The 21,637-nt window shown below is 41.9% G+C and overlaps 1 protein-coding gene across 2 annotated transcripts in view; it reads right to left on the bottom strand.

Annotated features, from left to right (window-relative positions):
- FASTKD2 (FAST kinase domains 2) overlaps positions 1-21,637 on the bottom strand; it is a 262,282-nt gene that overhangs the window by 167,634 nt on the left and 73,011 nt on the right. For both annotated transcript variants that reach the window (XM_086955324.1, XM_086955323.1), the window contains exons 3-5: positions 18,788-18,891; positions 9,967-10,075; positions 861-984 (exon numbers count right to left, since the gene is read on the bottom strand). In XM_086955324.1, coding sequence (XP_086811450.1) covers positions 861-984; positions 9,967-10,075; positions 18,788-18,891 — 337 coding nt within the window. The remainder of the gene's footprint in view (positions 1-860; positions 985-9,966; positions 10,076-18,787; positions 18,892-21,637) is intronic.

Genomic DNA, 21,637 nt, shown 5'->3' with positions numbered 1-21,637 from the left:
GCTTCCTGAAGGCGAGATGGTCCTGGGTCAGGCGGAGGTGGGTCGGGAGGGAGTTCCAGGTCTTGGCGGCGAGGTAGGAGAAGGACTTTCCCCCTGTGGTGGCTCTTCGGATGCGGGGGACGGCGGCGAGGGCGTGGCCGGTCGATCGAAGCTGGCGTTTGGGAGCGTAGAAATTGAGGCGGCTGTTGAGGTATCCTGTGCCTTGGTTGTGTAGGGCTTTGTGTGCGTGGGTGAGTCCACGGAAGGTGATTCTCTTGTTGACCGGGAGCCAGTGCAGGTCTCTCAGGTGTCCGGAGATGTGGCTGCGGCGGGGGATGTCCAGGATGATTCGTGCTGAGGCGTTCTGGATCCGCTGGAGTCTCTATAAAGGTTATAAAGGAAGGGAGCCAGCACGCAGCCCTGCTTAACTCCATTATTGGTAGGGACACGGTGATGACAATGGTGGGGCCTGTTTTGACCCAATCACATGTTCCCTGATACAGTGATGTAATTGCCCTGAGAAGCGGAAGCGAGGTTTCCAGGCAGCTAGCTTCCTCCATAACTTGCCCCGGTCTACCCTGCCAAAGGCAGTGCTGTAGTCAATGACGCAGCAGAACAAGTGCGAGTGCTTTCTTCTGGCTGCTTGTGTTGATAGAAGACCCAGAGCTAAGATGTTGTCCATTGTTGAGCTCTTAGCCCTAAACCTGGATTGGTAAAGCGGTAAAATATCCTGTTCCTCTGCCCATGTTTCTGGTTCTTTGAGAAGAGTTTGCACCCATCAAAGCAAAGTATATAATTTTCTTTGATTTAACCAAATTCTGAATCTGTTGCAAGAGAAAACTTGATAGGGTTAATGAAAGACTAACTTAGCTGTAACTTACCAATGATTCTATTACTGCAGGCATCCAAGAGTGGAAGAGAACTGAACCCCATGGATGCCAGAGTGATGTACATATGTTGACAGTTTGGAAGGGAAAACTGGTCGAACAACTGCAAAGCTTTGCTCTGGAAGAAAAGGTTACATTTTAGTTTGTTGCTTTTGTTAACCTTCCTTCGGAACACATATTAAAGGTGCCTCTAGCCTCAATATTTTACAGTAACCGTAACATTCATATACTGAGCTCCTTCACATTCAGGCTTATATACTACTTTTTGTGATATATACAATGATAACCGTATATCTACTATTAAACTTAATGGGAATAAAAACGGTACTTGTGACAACAGCTGTCGAACCTAATTAAGCTAATGCTGTTTCTAGGTTTCGCATCCACCCCACACAATATCCACAGCAGCTAAGTTAGAATGGGATTTATTAAAATAATACAAATTCATTGTACATGCTTTCAAAGCGTCCATCTTTGAATGCATTTGTGATGATTCAACAAATGCCATTCAAAGATGGCTACTGATGATCCATGTTCATCCAGAGCAGCCATTTGTGAATTCTTTTGTAATAATGAATAAATCCAGTTCAAAATGGATGCTGTGGAAGTGTGCATCTGGTCGCCATCTTTTTAGGAGTTTGTTAAAATGACAGAAACCCATTCCTAGGTGACTAATGCACAAAGATGTGCATGCACAATCACAGGCAACCATCTTCAAATAGACACATTATTTGTTTTAGAATAATACACAGGAAGTGAGCACAAAACACAAGCATACCCATGGAGTGCTCGAAGTAAAAGAAACAAGCATTTGCAATGCAATAAGTCTCTCATTTGCAAATGTTTGAGCAAATGGCATTGTAAATACAATGCATTTTATTTATGTGTTTTGAAAATCCGCAAGCGGGGCGTAAACACACACTTTGTACTTATAGTCATTGCTTACGAGAAGCAAAGCTGGCAGTAACTGCGCCTCTTAACTCCCAGTCTTGCTTCTCGTAAGCAAGGACTAGAAGAACAAAGTCCGTGTTTACGCACCGATTGCAAGTTTTCAATACACATAAATTAAAGGCATTTTCATTTCAAATGCCAATAGCTCAAACTCTTGCAGATGCGAGACCTATTGCATTGCAAATGTTTGTTTAGGACTTGTACCATGCTCTTAATGTGATGGTTGCAGTCAAACCCTAAAAACAGAGGTGTCACGACCCACAAATTTGACAGTGGTGAGTTTGCAAGAGGTGAGTGAATCAGTGACACTCCATCAATGTGAGGCATAATCTAGCGTTCGGGGAGTAAATTTAAATGACAAGCTAATGAAGAGCGGCCAGGGAGTGACAGATGGACAGACACATGCCTTCATTTATTCTTTGCCTGCACACAGGTACCAAGATTCATAAAGGTTTTGCTGTGATTTTGTGTGTCAGTGTACTCTGGCCTGAGTAAGCCCAGAATACAATAAATACACAAGGGATGCTAGAGGTCTAAGTGTGGCTCAAAAATTGTCTGCTTGTTCAGAGAATAGTGCATGAAAAATGCTAAATTAGGCGAGGAATGTGAAGAGAAGGAGAAATATACCCATCAGCCCACCAGATGGCGGAGACTCATCATCTGGGATTTTATGTAAGACTGGTATCTACTAGGTTACTCACTTGAGATATTGTGAGAAATCCTAGTGTTTGATCCACCAGTGATAAAAGCCAGAAAGTTGTGGTACAGGTGCTGAATGGGAAAAAGTTGCAGTGCTCAAAAAAGTGTATAAACCAAGAAAAAAGTGTGGAGATTAAAATTGCCTAATGTGGTGCCAAGAAAAGACTTTAATAGAAAGGCCACCACAATGGCAAGGTTAAAAAACAGAGTGTAGATAGTGTCAATAAATACTACTATCAAAAGATGGAACTGGTCGACATGTTTCAGCCAAAAATGGCTTTCTTCAGGATCTACTGATGTTAAAACACTACTGCAACAAGTGAGGACAGAATGAATATTATCTGTCCATAAACAAGAAAACAAATTGTACCATGTAAAACAAAAGCCTACCGTACTTTAAGTATTGGATGGTAGGGGAGTTGAAACATGGTCATAGAAATTTCTCACCTGTAAAAAACAAATACATGCAGATACAGTTTCTGGAAAAAGCAGAGGTTATATATACCCAAATATATAATGGCCTTGAATCAAATCTTGATGCAACTTTGTACTACATTTATTAATGACTCACCCAAGTATTTGACGAGGAGAAGCCTCACCTCGCCTGGCACTCGCTCAGGTTGAGAGGCCCCACTCTAATTCACTCCTCCACACTTGAGTATAGGCATCGATCTCCCATTTTTAACAACCAAGTATTAGTTCAACATCAGCTCTAGGGGCCAGCTGAGGTCGCCCTCTTTCTTATGTTCATCATGCACCAGAGACTGCTATATAAGAGCTAGTTGAATTAAAGAACTTATTTATTCATTTAATGCCAGGCAAGAAATGGATGTTTTTTCTTTCTCTTTTTCCTCCCATCTCATTAGAGCGGGGCCTCTCAACCTGAGCGAGTGCCAGGCGAGGGGAGGCTTCTCCCCATCAAATACTTGGGTGAGTCATTAATAAATGTAGTACAAAGTTGCATCAAGATTTGATTCAAGGCCATTATATGTTTGGGTATATATAGCCTTTGCTTTTTCCAGAAACTGTACCTGCATGTATTTGTTTTTTACACGTGAGAAATTTCTATGACCATGTTTCAACTCCCCTACCATCCAATACTTAAAATACGGTGGGCTTTTGTTTTACATGGTAAAATTTGTTTTCTTGTTTATGGACAGATAATATTCATTCTGTCCTCACTTGTTGCAGTAGTGTTTTAACATCAGTAGGTCCTGAAGAAAGCCATTTTTGGCTGAAACATGTCGACAAGTTCCATCTTTTGATAGTAGTATTTGTTGGCACTATCTACACTCTGTTTTTTAACCTTGCCATTGTGGTGGCCTTTCTATTAAAGTCTTTTCTTGGCACCACATTAGGCAATTTTAATCTCCACATTTTTTTCTTGGTTTATACACTTTTGAGCACTGCAACTTTTTCCCATTCAGCACCTGTACCACAACTTTCTGGCTTCCATCACTGGTGGATCAAACAGTAGGATTTCTCACAATATCTCAAGTGAGTAACCTAGTAGATACCAGTCTTACATAAAATCCCAGATGATGAGTCTCCGCCATCTGGTGGGCTGATGGGTATATTTCTCCTTCTCTTCACATTCCTCACCTAATTTAGCATTTTTCATGCACTATTCTCTGAACAAGCAGACAATTTTTGAGCCACACTTAGACCTCTAGCATCCCTTGTGTATTTGTTGTCAGTTAGATTAGGGGATAGGATGCAATTAGGTCTTTAAATATATCTCCCCTATAGACCCTCCTTCATATTTTTGTTTTTTAAGCCCAGAGTACTCCAAGAGTGGATTTGATGCAGCACACAACAGCCTACTCTAATGTCAGGAGACCTCTCACTGCCACCCGGAGATGCACGGGCAGCAGATGCAGGGACAGTTTACCTCAGGGCGCTGCGTGAATGGCAATATTAATTTCCTCGCATTTGAAACTCCCAATCTCGTGACAGTCCCTGCCGTGCTCCCTGAAAAGACGAAAGCTGGATCCGATCGAGAGATGCACATTAATACCTAATCACCCTTTACACGTCGCATGTTGATTCTGTGCAGCCCATTGAAGAATGTTTGAGAGAATTAAGCAGATTGTGAGGCAGGATCAGGTTGTGCTCATTGGCAGCACCCCTCGTTGCTCATTTGTGATATGCCCCTCCGAGTATTGTATGTGTGACCCGAGTCAACGCAGTCCACAGGGTGTGCTGCATGCGCTGTCCTGAGGCTTTGCGTGAGTTTCCACCTACGCTCTTCTTATTCTATAAAGATCCAGCTTCTGGTGTTTTGTCGCGAGTCTTTCAAAACATGCGTTAGTCTTTGAATAAGGTGATGTAAACTAGCAGCGCCACCACTAGATGGCGCTAAATTAGAAGGGAAGGCTTGAACAACTGTTTTGTTTCTTAGTGAATGTGGGGAGTTTGTTTTGTCCGCAGCACTTAACATCCTTGCACTGTTCATGCGCAAACTGCCTTTCGGGCAGTCGATATAAAAACAAGCACTAAAAACACCCTAAACTAACCTCTGGTAGCTTGGCACAGAGCAGTAAGGCAGAACGACAAAACTCCAACCAGTTGAAGTCGAGATATGTCTTTTCAAAGAATAAACTGTGATACAGCGCTTAGAAGCAATACGCGATTAGATCTAACACCCGCCTGTGGTGGGGTCAAAAGTTCAGGCCAGCCTCAATGGAGCGCGGGCTTGATACAGGGACCCACTTAGGTCCACTGAACAACAGTACCTCGATAAGGGTTTGCATCATCATCGAAGATGATGCAAGGTGCAGCTGAAGAGATGCACTGGTGTCGAGCCATATAGTGGGCGAGATGCATCTAGATGATCCACGTAATGGCGGCGATGCGTTGGTTCCAAGTGCGATGCGTAGTTCTAAATGCAATGCACAGCTTCTGCTCCCTCAGCAGAGGATGTTACGATTCCAAAGACGATGCGCTGGTTCTGAGAGTGAATCGCCAGCTCCGTTCCATGCTTAGGCGAGGATGCGCCAATTCCGACCCATGTAAAGGTCAAGATGCACCAGGTCTGATGAGGATGCGTGGGTTGGCTTGAGAAACACCTTAGGCCTCACTTACAAGGGGCCAGGACTAGGGTAGCGCCACTGGCTGGGCAGACTCACAGCTTGCAGAGTCCAGACGCAGATAGTTGGAAGTCTTTTCTTTCCCTGAGACTTCAATCAGGAAGCAAGCCAGCACGCCCTTCGATTCACTCTGGGTTCAAATGATGCAGGTACAGTTCTTCTCACACAGGCAGGAGAACAGCAGGCAGCAGGGCAGGCATCTGATGAAGGCAAAAGCACAGCAAGGTAAGAGCCCAGCAAAGCAGCAGTCCAGCAGAGTGTCAGTCCTTCCAGCAGCACAGCAGTTATTCCTGGCAGAGTTGTAACAGGTCCAGAAGTGTACTAAAGTCATGGTAGCAGAGGTCCAGTACTTATACCCAGTTGTGCCTTTGTGGTGGCGGAGATTTCAAAGAAAGCTTTGAAGTGCACAAGGTCCTCACTTCCTGCCTTGGCTCCAGACTCACTACATGGAGGATATGCAGCCCTATGTGTGTCGACAGGACATAGCCTGTTCGGATGCAAGTGTGAGGCTGTGCACAGCTCCTCACTCCCATCTCCCAGTATGGCTCATCAAGACATGCCTAAGCTCCTTTTGAGTATGGCTGTCCAGAGGGAATTCACAAAGTCGAGCCGTCACCCACTCAGACTGAACAAGCAGCAGTCTCCAAATGTCTAAAGTAAGTAAATGCCTACTTTCTAAAATGGTCATTTGCCACAACTGTAATTTAAAATTAGACTTCACCTTAAGTTGTGATTTTTAATTATGAGTCAGGTAACACCAAGCTTAAAAACGTCTATCTCGCCACAATTGGGAATTACACTTAAAAGATATAATAAGGTAATCCCAATGTTATCTTACCTGAGAGATAGGTATTACAATAGTGAAAAACGAATTTGGGAGTTTTTCACTACCAAGACATGTAAAACTTAAAAGCACATGCCCTGCACTTTAAATACATTGCAGCCTGCCCTGTGGGATATACAATGCCTACCTTAGGGGTGACATACGTATGAAAAGGGAAGGTTTAGGCCTGGTAAGAGGTTTATCTTGCCAGATCGAGTGGCAGTGTAAACTGCCCATACATGCTCTGCAATGGCGTCCTGAGCTCTGGTTAGAGGGCTACTTAAGCAGGTGGCAATGAGTGTTGCAGGGCCACTAGTAGCATTTAATTTACAGGTCCTGAGCACATATAGTGCACTTTACCAGAAACGTATGAGTAAGTTAAGTATTCCATTTGGGGGTGAGCCAATATGACCATGTTTAGAGGAGAGTGCACAAGCACTTCAGCACTTGTTAGCAGTGGTAAAGTGCATATAGTCCTAAAGTCAGCCAAAATGAGGTCAGAAAAATGGCAGGAGGCAGGCAAAAAGCTGGGGGCAGACCAACCTAAGCCTGTCAGGTCTAGCACACATTCACTGCTACATAATGTGGAAGGAGGGAAGGGAAGAGGGAATTGAGGATGGAATGCATCTGTCTGTAGGTGGATGATGTTGTGGCCTAACAGGCAAAGCAGTCGACCTTGAAGCTGGGGAACCGGCTTTGAGTCTCTGCAGGGATGCTTAACATACTGTGATTCTGGGCAAATTACTGAACCTCCTCGTGCCTAACAAAAACAAATGAATGTGTCAGACTGGTGCTCATGTAAACTACTCTGAAAACTTCAGGTCAAGTTTGCGCTATATAAAACTCCTAAGAGAGGTGAAAAGACAGAGAAGCAAGATAGAAGAATGAAGCAGAAGAGATGACAAATTAATGGAGTGACATGGTAATGACAGGGGATGAGGTAAAGCAAAAGAATAAAATGGAATAATAGTGTCAAATAGGTAGGTGGGAGGACTGTGTTATAGAAGAGCGGGAGAGGAGAATGGATAATGGAAGAGAAATAAAAGGACTGCAATATTGTAATCTTAGAGAATAATGAAAGATGGGCAGAAGGGTAAAAGTAAAGGAAGAAATACAGGAAATGGGGTTTTGCGAGGAGAAAAAGTTGAAAGCCATAGGAAGGCAAAAAGATAGGGAAGAGGTGAACAGAACAAAGAAAGGAGGAAAAAGTGGGATGGGAAATGGGGAATTAAAAACATGAAAGAGAAATAAAAGTAATATGCCAGACACAGAATGAAACAAACAGTCCGGAAAAATTGCATGCCAATACACTGACAGAAAAATAGACAGGCTAGTAAAAAAAAGTCAATGTCATGAGGTCAATTTTCATTCAGCATCGGTAAATCTTAATGTGAGCTTACACTGCCCCCATGTGGACACATTGCTAATAAATGTGATATTTATAACAACACAGACGATTTAGACGCTATAGGATTTATGGGAAAAGAAAATAGCACACTACTTCTGATTACAGCAGACCGCTATCTTGGGTACAGTTAAGAGATTTATATATTAAGCTACTTAAAACAATCAGCTTTTATTTTAAGAGTAAAGGAAAATATCACAAGGCTTGTAAAACGCTTGGTTGTATGGGGCGTACACATTTCGACAATGATTTTAGAACACAAGAGCGAACGGAACTTAAGCTTAATTTAATAATAATAAAAAGGTTTCCACTGCTGATGTAAGTATTTTAAAGAACTTATCTGTGGATCAAAAAACTGCTGGAAAGAGACAAATAAGATGAACTCAACGTCAATAACGCGCAAGACTAAATGTCTATGCAGACACAACAGAAAGTACATGCAATACATCAAGAAGGTCAAGCTATCCACTACTCAAGCAGGGTCAAAAATGCCAAATAACCAGCCAAGGAACTCCATGCAATTCTACCACAATTCAGAAATACAGAGCGCTGTCAAACCTCCACCCCACGTTTACAAGACTTCTGAAATAAACTAGTAACACATTATCTAAAAACAAACCAAGACACACTGGATTCATACCCAATAACCAAGAGAAACAACTCATACTAAACCAAGTTTCAATTTTTTGATTGACAGGCTTTAAGAACTTCAGGGCAGATCTATTTTTCCCCTACATGTTAGATCTGAGTGATGGGGTAAAGAAGGTGCTAAGAATCCCTGGTCCTGAATACCTTTCCAAAGTATTGGCTGCATATGCTGTTTCTTTGCTAGTTAATTACCTATCCATCTTACAGTAGTGGGACAGCTTGCAGCACGGGATATAAATCATCATCCGTTGCATGAATGATGTAAACAAATGTAACAATTATTGTACTTGACTTCACTATAATAAATGATTGTTTTCTTAGACGAAGAATACATTTTCAAGTCCATAGTCAGTACAAAAATACCCATAATAAAACATTTTGCTACAAACCTCACATGTGATCTTACGCTTACAATCATATAACACTCACTGATTAAAACCAGACAGATGTCCCCAAATAACATATTCCATACTACAGTCATGTTCTTAGTCTAGTGAATGAATGAATGAATGAATGAATGTAACATTTGTAAAGCATTCTGCACCAGAACATGGCAACCAGGCACAGAAAAACAAAAAAGTGATAGCAAATGGTCGACATAGCGAAGTGGGTTTAAATGGAAGAGAATATGTGAGATTTTAGGAAAGTCGAGAAAAAAAGTTATGCTTTGCTAGCTGGACAGCAAGATGGGACGGCAATCTAAGCAGCAACAACAGAAGAAGGTGAGGCGACCAGAGTGTGATCGTTTCAATCTTGGTTAGTCAAAGGAGAGGATTATTCATAGACTGAACAACAAACTCTGAATTATAGAGAGTAAAAAGTCTCTATGGATTGGAGCATGGCTGTGAACAGCATTGCGGCAGCGACACAATGATTTGAAGAGGAGTTTGTGAACAGGCTGCCAATGAAAAGCTTTTTTGTGAGGTGTAATGCGGGGACGGTGTCTTAGGCCATGTATCAGCCTGGCTGCTAGGTCTTAGATGCATTCGAGCCTAGATATGGCGTGCCTAGGAAGTTTCAGGTATGAGAAATGGCAATACTACACAGGTTATGGTATCACAGGATTTTGAAGGGCGACATGGGAGAACCGTACTAGGAATCTACAACAAACGAAAGCATGCAGTGGTCACCTTGTTGATGTGAGGTCACAACAGATAGCTGATGTTCTATGATAACACCCCAGCCCTGTTAGATTCTGAGGGTGTTGGAAATGTAGAGGGCCTACATTCAAGGGTCACCAGAAAAGTCTCTTGGACGAGATTTTACCAAACAGAACATTTTCTGTTTCGCTGATATACACGTGTCGCAAGTTGAAGCAAGTAAAGATAAACTGGAAAGGAACACACAAAAGGCATACAAAGAACAAAATGCCCTAGCAGCACTATTTCAAACATTATCTTGGGAAACAGGTTACTTAAAATATACATTGTTCATAAAACCTTTCCATTTCTCAGTAGGAACAGAAGGATAAGGCGAATCCTGTACCTCAAGCTTTTCTTTAAGCGATGTAGGGGCACCCTTCCCAATGCATCGCATAATAGTTTGAAGTGCGAGAGGACTCCTAATCCGTGGAATTCGCTGTTCCACCCGCAAACTGTTTGGAAAAATAAGGAAAAAAAATGAGACAAAGGTCTACCACCTACCCTAGATGGGACTGTAAACTGTGCAATTATCTGTATCCTTTTTTTTTTAAGAACTCGGACAATTTTCTGTGGTTGTCACAATGTGTCACATATTGCTAGCATCCCAGACAGAAGCAAAAAACAATAAAGCCAACACAAGGCTGGGCCTCAGTCGGAACTGTTTCTCGTTCCACAACCATGCAATTACCAATCTCAAGATGTAGTGTGTGTACTAGATGGACCACCATATACATTTTTTCAGGTCCTAGCTTAAATTCAGAGAGAAGAAGATTCATTTTCAGATGTAAGACAATGTAGAGCCATCCTAGGACTCAAATAATTCCTCCTAATAGATATTCTTTCATCCGTGGTCCACCGAGCAGTCTGCAGGCCCTTGTACACAAAAACATCTGACACTTTTTTTGAACCATGTTGTTGACAGCAAGTGCCCACCGGCCCCAATCCCAAAGCTGAGAGATGGAGATGGCAAGAGGCTGAATGTAACCACTAGAGTGCAGTCGTGAAGGTGTGGCACTGTGCCAGAAAATCCCCATAGGCAGCAACGGATATTTCTGGCTGCCTTTGCAGATGTTTCTACTTAATGGTGTGAACTCAATGGTCTGATAATTCCGGGCTTGCCTGGAGCTCCAGTGAAGCCCAGAGTTGCCTACGAATTCCGAGGAGTGGAGTGAGGTCCCCAGATGAGGCACCTGTATGAATGAACTGTGACATGAATGAAGCTAAAACCCATTGGCCTGACTGGACGAAGTGTTGAGTGCACTGGGCTTTTGGCTACATGGCAGATGGCACCTGTATACAGGCAGTGAGTCTGCGGAAAGCTGTGAGAGGTTGGCTTGAAGGTGTGGGATTGATTGTGGTTCGGTGAGGACTGCTGTCAGAGAGACGTTGCTGTGCCAGCCTAATGGGGGCAGTATTGGGACCCTTTACTGTGGTTCATTCACTATCCTACTGATTTTGCCTCCAATTCCAACTGCTGTGGTGAAGCGGAGCCCCTGCTTCTGACTGTAGCGCTATGGTAAATACCTGGTGTGGGAAAATGGATCGCAACTGACACTTGGAAAAACACCTCTTGCCTGGTGGCGACAAAATTGGTATCCCCAGTCTTATCTGCAGGGGTCAGAGGGGAGCGAGCGATGGGTCTTTCCTGCCAGATCTCGTGCAGACAAGGGATGACTGTGCAACCACCCTTGAAAGTAATATTGAGCTGGGACATTATTCAGGGCTGAATGTTGGAAGGTTGCAGAGGGAACAAAAGCAACGGAGGTTTCAATCGAAAAAATTAGGTGAGAATATTGCAGAAATTAGGGTGTTCATAATTAAATTGCAATAACAGAAGAAGCAAAGGTGGAGCACACCAAGAGAGATCGCTAAACATTTTATGGAATTTTCTGAGAGTGGAAGGGTCTTCAGCTGACCTCTTTCTGGACAAATTAATTTTCGAAACGCTATAGCCTTTGGGTTTCTGTCATTTATGCACTGCAGGGAGATTTATAAGATCAGGATCTACCCGCAAGCATATTATTGATTATTTCCAAACCATTCAGATCGCAATAAAATACTGCAAAGGGTGAGGAATGGAGCAGCCGCTCTACAGAACGGTCTTGAAGTACACGTATTTCAAGATTACCAACAGCAGGTACAATATTAGAGCAAATCTTTTTAAGAAAAGATATATAAATGTTGGGTCTAGAAAACATTCCATTTCACCCGCAAACTTAAAGTCATTAAGGATAGTACAGTAGGTCGCATTTTTCCCTCCCCAGAAACAGCGTGGGAAAGGCTGGATGTCACTGACCAGCAGCAGTGCAAAGTCAATAAAAAGAGGGTAAGTATGTATTTAAAAGGTTCAATTTTTATGGGGTAGTTTGTGAAAATGACAGTAATTTTACAAGTGCTGATTGTGTGATTTTTGTGCAAAGCACAACATTGCGACATCCTGCACAGGGGGTCTAATTGGAAGCCGTCTTACTTCAATACGAATTAGAGGGAAGCGATGAGGGTTGCTGTGAGGAGCAGGAATTTTGGGGCTCCACACAGCTAAGGTAGGATATAGGAACACTTTAAAATAAGATTGCTTGATTGATACAAGACCTAACCATGGTACCTGCCTGAATATTACTGAACAAAAACATGCTTAGGAGGAATTTCATTTAACGGGATAAGTATGCGTACACATTGAACCATGGAGGGCATTAAATTCAGCAAAAGGGGCAATGGTTGATGAAACAGTAACTGTTCAGATGACCCAGGCTGATATTATCGATGTTTTGTATATTCGCTTCACTAGAGAGGAGGCATTGGACAAAGCCTTAACTAAAGTTTTGCACCTGATCCGCTTTTGGATACAAGGCTAACGTTATGGACTAAGGACGTGAAATTCGGATAATCACTAAACTGAATACGGGTAGCTCCGAGACTGACAGTACCCAATCCTTGTAAAGCCCATCTAATTTAAATATTTTTTTAATACAAATGTATTGTTAATGTTTACATTAAAAATAGGTTCGCAAAATATTTTATGATTAAATAATAAATATGAACGCATTTTATATACCTTTAAAACTAATGTATTATAAAATTCCAAACAATGAACCACGTGCTGCTTCGATGATGATTTGGTCTCAAGTGTCTAATAAGAACACATAATGAATGTCGGACTTAAAAAAGGTTTATATTGCTTATATGTACTGGTTGCTTTGAGCACTCCGATGTAACAATTCTTTTTCATTGTAAAATAAACTGATGTGCTTCTATGCCTCATGGGGTGTGGAAAAGGGATTCCTATGTTTCTATTTGATTGAAGGTATTAAGAATCCCTAGCTAGATTACAAACTTGTGCAATGATATATACTAGGTAAACAATATTTTTGTGATTGTGTCCATCTGAAATCATGAGGTGAAGGAAGATCTTTATACAAACAATAGGATGTAAGAGCATGATTTTTTTGCACTTTAGCGTGAAAACTTTTTAAAGAGTGAAATAGCAATGCTTACCTTTTTTAAAAAAAAAACACACACACACATATATATATATATTCACTGAAATAAACAAAGGTTACAGAGACGTTCTAGTTAGGCTGACATTTCACCCGTACAATATAAAAAAAAAATCAAAATAGGAATTCAGCAGTTCTAGTAAGCTGAGCTAACTATAACTCACGCCCCCGCAATGGACTGCTTATGACCTCAGATATTACAACACTCATGACGTGGTCAGTAACATCACTGACGGCATCATCCAGTGAATATGACTGTTTTTAAACAGCTTATTAATGTCAAATATATGTACCAAGGTGTACTGGTGAATCAGTGAGTGTATGATGTCCTGTATGAATGATTTGGTGGTTGTGTGACTGACTGTATACGTGAGTGATCAGGTGTCTCAGTGAATGTATGGGTAAGTGCCTGGTTGTGTGAATCTCTGTATCAGTAGGTTAGTGTGTAAGTTGCTGAATGGTTGTGTGAGTGGCTGTATGGGTGAAATATTGGTTGTCTTAGTACCTGTATAAGTGTCTGTGTGGGTGGGTGAAGGGGTGTGTGACTGCTTGTATGGATGAGTGAGTAAGTGGCTGTAAGGGGTAGTAAGTGCATATGTGAGTGGCTGTATTGGGGAGCTAGTGTGTATATGGTTGTGTCGGTGACCGAGTACATATGTTAGTCGTATATGGGTGAGTAACTGCATATGTGAAAGGCAGTATAGGTGTGTGCTGGAGTATATGAGTGATTTTATATGTGAGTAAGTGATTGTGAGAGTGGCTGTATCTGTATGGGTGAGTGTGTGCTTGTGTCAGTGACTGAATAGGTGAGTGAGTATGTGTTAGTATCTTTATGAATTAGTGAGTGGGTGTGTAGCTGTATAGGTGAGTAAGTGGCTGTGTGATTGAATCTATGGGTGAGTGAGTAGGTGTGTGAGTAGCTTTATGGGTGACTGATCGTGTGTGAGTGGTTGTATGTGTGTATGAGTAGACATATAAGTGGCTGTATTAGTGAGTGAGTTAGATTATGAGTGGCTGCATGGGTGACTGAGTAAATATGTGTGTAGGCCTATGAATCAGTGAGGGGGTTTATAAGTGCTGGTATTGGTGTGTCAATGTTTTTTTTAGCATGGTAGTGTGGAAGTTGGAGTGGATGTATGAAAGGTTATATTGGCGAGTGACTGCGTCACATTCTGTGGCTGATGTCATCAGTGAGGTCACTGACCAGGTCATGAGTGATCTAATATGGGAGTTCATAAGCAGTGCATTGCAGGGGGGACAATGCACTGCTAAATTTCTCTGGTTCTGTACAAGTGAAATTTCAGCCTTACTAGAACATATCTGTAGCCTTTGTTTTTTTCAGTGAATTTCTAAGGTTTTTTAAATTCCATTTCCAAACTATAATGTCCCTGTATCCTTTGGTTGTTCCTGTGAATTTCTAGGGTTTAACTAGTTGTCGTCTTTGCAGATTGCTGTAGAAAGGGGGCGTGGATACCGAAAACTCTCAGCAAATCCACTGTGTGGGACTTGCTGAAGGTAACAGGAGGGGTAGCTGGCCCCCAAATAGCCAAGGGGACTTCACCCCCCCAACTAGTAATGCGCAAGGAGGCACATTTGCAGTGCATGGGGGAAGAAATTCACTTTAGTCCTGAGGCCCTCAGGAAGCAGGGTTACCTCATCCACCGAACAGTAGTGCGCTAAGAGGCACGTTTGCAGAGTGGTGGAGAAAGGGGGCGTGGTCTCCAACCACCTCTTACAACTCGAACTATGTTGAGCTTAATGAAGGTAAGAGGAGTCCTTGATGGCCCCTAAAAACCCTCAGCAGACAAGGGGACTCCATCCTCCACCCAGTAGCTCTCCTGTAGGTGTGTTTGCAAAGTGGTGGTGAAAGGGGGCGAGTTGCCGGTTTTATTCTTACTTTTAGTTTTTAATTGTTGTGGAAGACCCAGGGGCCCGACCTTTCTTTTTTTAATTATTTTATTTAAAGGGAGGGGGGCCAAGCAGGGACCAAAAGGTAGACTGAAGCGCTCCCATGGATTTTGCTACCTTAGTGTCCTGTTTTCTTTTTTTGAGCCCTTGATCTACCTCAAGGCCAAAAAGACGTTCTTTGTTAAAAGGTGTATTTAATGTAAATTGTTGGACTTCGGGCTTAAAACCAGAGATCCTTAACCAAGTATGCCTTCTGAGTAGGACGCTAGTGTTGACCTCTCTAGCTGCAGTGTCAGCAGCATCTAGAGCACACCTTATGGAAGAGTTGGAAATTAATTTTCCTTCTTGAACCAAGTCTTGGCTTTTAGCTGTATGCTCATCTAGAAGATATTGTAGCAATTGCTCCAATTTGTCCCAGTCCACCCTGTCGTACCTAGCTAAAAGGCCATGAGTTTTAGCAATACGCAAATGATTGGCAGCTTGAGCAGCTATGAGTTTGCCAGAAGAGTCAATGAGTTCTGATTCCTTATCTGGGGGAGAAGCGTCTTCCGAGGTTTGGGAATTAGCTCACTTGCAAGCATTGGATACTACCAAGGAGCCAAGTGGTAACTGGCCTTTAATAAATACCAGATCTGTTGGGGAATGTTTGTATTTTTTGTTGACGCTAGGAATCAGGATTCATGCACGTACAGGGTCTTTAAACATTTCGTCTGCATGCCTCATCATTCCTTTAAGCATAGGGAGTGTTTGGCTCGACCTGTGTGTGGATCCTAGTGTCTTAAATAAAAAAATCCTCTTCTAAGGATTCTTTGTGGAGTACCATTCCATGGATGGTCAGTGACATTACTGATGACATCACTGATGACATCTCATTTGACATCACTGATGACATCATCCTAGGACTGTGTGTTTCTGTAAAGTTTAAATATGTTTTACATTTTGAAGAATGAGTGGATGTATAAGTGTCTGGATGAAGGATTTAGTAGGTGTGTGACTGACTGTATGAGTGAGTGAATAAATGTGTCTTACTAAATGCATGGGTTAGTGACTAAACTGTCTGAATGTGTGCATCAGTATGTCTGTTGTTGTGTAAGCTACTGCATGTGTTGATCAGTAGCTATATGAGTGGCAATATGGGTTATTGATTGGTTGCCCAAGTATTTGAATGGGAGACTGAGTGTGTGTGTGGGTGTCTGGGAGGTGTGTGACTCTGTGCATAGATGTGTGAGCAGTTGATTCACTAGGCGTATGAGTTCAAGAGTGCATGTGGAAACAGCTATATGGGCGGTTGACTGTGTGCATGGGTGTGTTGGTGAGTGAATGGATATCTCAGTGCTACATGTGCAAGTAAGTACATATGTAAAACACAGTGCATGTGAGAGTTGGCATATATAAATGACTATACATGAGAGCCAGTGAATGTGCAAGTGGCTATATGGATCATTGTGTACTTGTATCAGTGATTGTATAAGAGAGTAAGTATGTGTTAGTATATGTTTGAATAAGTGAGGTGTTGTGTGTATAACTATATAGTTGAGGAAATGGAAGTGTGATTGATTCTTTGCATGACTGACTAGGTGTGTGAGTAACTCCATGGATGAGTGGCAGTGTGTGAGTGTCTGTATAGGTGTATGAGTGCATATGCTAGGGTTGTATTGATGAGTGACTGTAAGTATGAGTGATTCTATGGGTGAAGGAGTGAATGTGTGTGTAGACCTAGGAATCAGTGAGTGCGTATGTAGTAACTGGTATTGGTGTGTCAATGCTTTCCAGAATGGTAGTCAGTATTTAACACTGGGTGTATCAAAGGTTATATTAGAGTGTGAGGAGGTGCATCGTATTATCACATGAATGATATCAGTGATGTGATCAGTGATGTCAAATGAGATGTCATCAGTGATGTTATATATATATATATATATATATATATATATATATATATACATATATATATATATATATACATATATATACATTTACTGAACAACTCCTGTTGTAGAAATCCAATCACCCACACGGGGCAAGGAAAAGAACAGGTACGGACCACAGCAGCTTGAAGAATAAGGTGAGTTTATTTTCAGATTGACCACCACAGCATGACTCGTTTTGACCGGGTCACCCTGGTCTTGATCACATGACGTGCTAGAAACAGGCGTGTCAATAAATAGTGCTATACAAGATGCCACTCCTACTAATTAGATGGACATAGACAACATACTACCAACAGTACTCAATACAGAGTAATATGCAGGTAAAACATGAAGCACAGTATAATTAGTAATGGATTCGAATCACACCCTAATACAAATTAAGCCTAGTCATATAAAATACAACAGTACAGTGTGGCCAATTGGCCCAATATTAGGGTGTGCTGTGTGAAAACAGTGTATACAAATATCCCTGCAGAGAAATAGTATGTTTCCTTGTAGTCGGTGTACCATCAAAGTAAGGAGTGGCGGAAAGTGCAAGTGCATTAAAAGTGAAATACGTGATACATGTAATAATTCTGTTTGACAGGGAGTCTGGTCATTGGGCATTGGTGAGGGGATGGGATTGTAAAAAAAATAAACACAAAAAAAATTACTTATCGCCACCGCGTCTCTCCTCTGCGCCAGGACGCGGCTGAACAGCAAGCACCCAGGCTCTCCTGACTAATCACAGATTGGTCTGAGTGCTGTGGTTAGGCACTCAGACGAGGACTTGGGGCCTGGGCATGTGCTCTATGTAGGCTGCAATGCAGCCTGTACGGAGAACATGCAAAGTGCGCATGACTGTTTGGCCAAACAGTTATCGCACAATTGGAGTGGGAAAAATCGCTCCTCCCTTGTCCTGCTCGGAGAGCAGAGCAGCCCCGCCCGCCCGCAAAGTAGCATGAAAACATAAAATGATGATAACTTTGTTATAATTTTATGTTTCCTTTATTTACACTGTTTAAAAGCAGTGGGGTGATACTCCTCCGCCTTAGCGGAGGAGCCGCCACTGTCCAGCTATCCTGCTGATTCACATGGCGAGGGGCCCTGTAAGCACCGTACTGGGTGTCAAGTGTATGATGTATGTAAAGGGACTGTGCATTACCTGGGAGGATAGCTATCTGAATGCACGTAGATGTAAGTTGCAGCTACTGCAGGGATTCGAATATCCCATTTACTTTCATAATCATGTGATCCAAGTTGTTTCTAAAATGTATTCCAAGAGAAACACAATTCTAACTCAGACAACAGTCCATTACATTTATGTGTCTTTTAAAATCCAGAGAGGAGTTGTTTATATTGATGACGACAGAAAACAAGAGGAGAGTATCAATTGGCATCAATATGTGCATGTAGTGAGGGAGCATACCACATGTGAATAAAGCTCAGAATGGGGGGGGGGTAGGGGAAGGTATTGTAAGTGAAACCTGTGTTTCTCAGCCTCAAAGCATCTCCCCCACTTACCTGGAACAAGCCAAACAAGCAAGTCAATGCCCTCAAAGGCCCACTACCAATTGCTACCCTTTAATATGTGGCCTCTCCTTTGAAACATTTCAGCGCTTTGGCTCTAATGTACATAACCTGTGTTGATCATTAAGGCTATACAGTTCTGAGGGTGCATGCCAGGACAGGTATCTTTTTTCTTGCATCCAGTATTTTCAAAAATATGCCTCTCTCCCAAACAGGACAAAGCTTCCACAGAAAGAACTGAATGAAAATGAAAGAAATCACAGGCAAAGCCTTCATCCCGAAGGAAAAGTGCTGTGTTTAAAAGAGAGTTGGTCCTCACCGTAACCCATATCGCAAAGCCTCCACATTCTTCGTATTCTCTAGACCCTCAAGGGAACTGGCCAGAACAGACATCACTTTCTCATTGAACTCATTAAGACGCTCCTTGGGGAGAAAAAAGCCACATTAAACACAACATTTTAACAAACTACATGCAGCAAACAAAAATGAAAAAGCATAGATCTTACTGTATGGTTCACCACTCTCATAATTGTGCACTGTGCAGAATAAGTCTGCAATGAACATAACAAATACGTAGAGGAGCACTTACATGACCATCTATAATCAGCACAATACTATGTTGGATGCAAGGAGACTTGACTACACCCTGGTGCCTTTGTGGATTAACGTAAGGAAAGTCAACTACAGTGTAACATTGTTTGTACTAACAGGTATATGAATGTGTACAACTAGTAAGTATTATTTTGATTATGTTGTGTAAGTGCATGTTATATATAAATACATATATTTGTTTTCCACATATACATACACACACGCAATAAAAAATGGTTAAAAGCTTTATTTATTATTTATATACAAGCTCAACCTAAACTATTCGAATTGGAGAAATTGTAAAGTAATAGTTATAATTTAAGTGTCCAATTTAATCACCATTATATAAAACGTATATTTATAATTTCCACATCTCCTCCAATTTACTATACGTCACACACCTCTGTACACATTATTCTCACATCAATCACCACACTACATTAACTATAACTCGTCACGCTGCCATGCACTGTGTTCTGAGAAATGATGTACTTTCCAATGTCATTAGTCTTGTATAACTTATAGCACGTGAAAACGTAGTTCTAATAATATGCAAAGACATATTCAGTGCAGAAGGAAACGTTGAGGTATAGTTTATGTAGTATGGGGAATGATGCATGAAGAATGAGTGCAACCTATAGTAAATCTAAGTTGGTGCGTACATTATAAATGTAGATTCTATCTATTGGTGTGTAAAGCAGATATGTAAGTTATAACTATAACTTTATAATTTCTCCAGTTTGTGTAGTTTAAGTTGGGCTTGTATATAAAGAATAAACTGAATTTTCCTAACTATAACTTGTTACAACATTTGTTTTTTCATTAAAAGTTAATTATTTTTCTTGTTTTAATAAAATGTGTTTGAAATCATAGTGTTGAGTGTCTTTTAATTGAGTGTTATGTGCAGTGTCGTAGAGTGTAGTAAAGGACAGTATCCTACAGAGTAGTGTCAGAGTCTAGTGTTTTGCAGTGGAATACAGTCGAGAAGAGTGGAGCGGCGTTGCATATAGTAGAGTAAAGTGTATACAGTGGAGTGGCATGGTGTGTAATATAGTGAAGTATTGTAGCATGTGGTGGCATGTTGTACAGTTGAGTGGGGTGTCATACAGAACAGCCGAGTGTCGTTCAGTTGAGTATCGTTGACTTTAGCGTCGTTGAGTGGATCGTCATTGAGTGGTAGAGTTGAGTAGAGTATCATAGAATGGCATATAGTGGAGTAGAGTGCTGAACAGTGCAATATAGGGGCACACAGTGCAGTACGGAGTTGTACAATGGCATAGAATGTTTTAGAGTGTAGTTTTATCGAGTGCAGTAGAGTGTTGTAGAGAGGAGCAGCATATAGTGGCGTAAGCCATTGTACAGTGCCATTGAGTGGAGTGTCTTAGTGTAGAGTAGAATAGTGGAGTGGTGGCTCGTATAGTTCAGTACCATTTGAGTGTAGTACACTGTAGTGTCGTAGCATACAGTGGAGTTAAGTGTTATAGAGTGGAGTGGTATGTCGTACAGTAGAGTAGTATGCCATGTTGAAGAGTTTGTGAAACAGAGAGTGGAGTACAGTGAAGTGGCATATACTGGAGTCCAAGATTTTACAGTGGAGTGAGGTAGAGTAGACAAGGGTGTAGGACAGACTGCAACAGTGGCGTAGCATATAATATTGTAGAGTGTAGTGGCATGCAGTGCCATAAGCAGTAAGGCATAAAGTGGATTGGCGTCCAATGAAATAGCATACAGTGGAGTGGCAGAGTGAAATAGCATACAGTGGAATTTCATTGACTGGATTGGCATACAGTGGAGGGGGGTAGAGTGAAATAGTATACAATGGAATGGGAAACCATGGACTAGTGTAAGTGGAGTGCCATAAACTGGAATAGCGTATAGTGGAGAGGCATACAGTGAACTAGCATAGATTGGAGTGGGGAACAGAGCACTGCTGTAGAGTGGACAAGTGTACAGTTGAATAGCGTACACTGTAATGGCATTCACTGGAGTGGCGTACAGTAGAGTAGGGAAGAGTTGAGTTGCATACAGTGGAATAGCGTAGATTGGTGTAGAGTGGACTGGCATACAGTGGAGTGAGGTACAGTGAAGTAGCATAAAGTGGAGTAGAATAGATTGGAATGCCGTACAGCGGAGTGGTATAGAAGGCAGTGGCATACAGTAGATTGGTGTGGAGGGGTGAGTAGAGTGCAGTGAACTGGTGTAGAGTGCGGTAGAGTGGAACAGTGTACAGTGGGCTGCTGTAAAGTGCAGTGGCGTAGAGTGGCGTGTGATAAGAGTGTAATAGCATAGAATGGAGTAGCGTAGTGTGCAGTGGTGCAGAATGAACCAGCATACAGTGAATGGAGGAACAGTGTAGTGTCATACGGTAGAATAGTATGGAATGGAGGGGCATAGAGTGGAAGAGTATAGTAGAGTGGCATGGGGTAGAGTGGAACAGCGTACAGTAGTGTAGCATACATTTAAGCAGTGTACGGTTGAGTAGTGTGGAGTGGCATAGAGTGGAATTAGGTGCAGTGGAGTACTGTACATTGGAATAGCGTACTGTGGATTGTTGAACAGTATAGTATGTTAGAGTGGA

The sequence above is a fragment of the Lissotriton vulgaris genome, chromosome 2_1 (assembly GCF_964263255.1).
Source record: "Lissotriton vulgaris chromosome 2_1, aLisVul1.2, whole genome shotgun sequence".
NCBI classification, from domain to species: domain Eukaryota; kingdom Metazoa; phylum Chordata; class Amphibia; order Caudata; family Salamandridae; genus Lissotriton; species Lissotriton vulgaris.
Note: the sequence above shows the minus strand (reverse complement) of the source record. Positions and strands in the feature narration are given on the sequence as shown.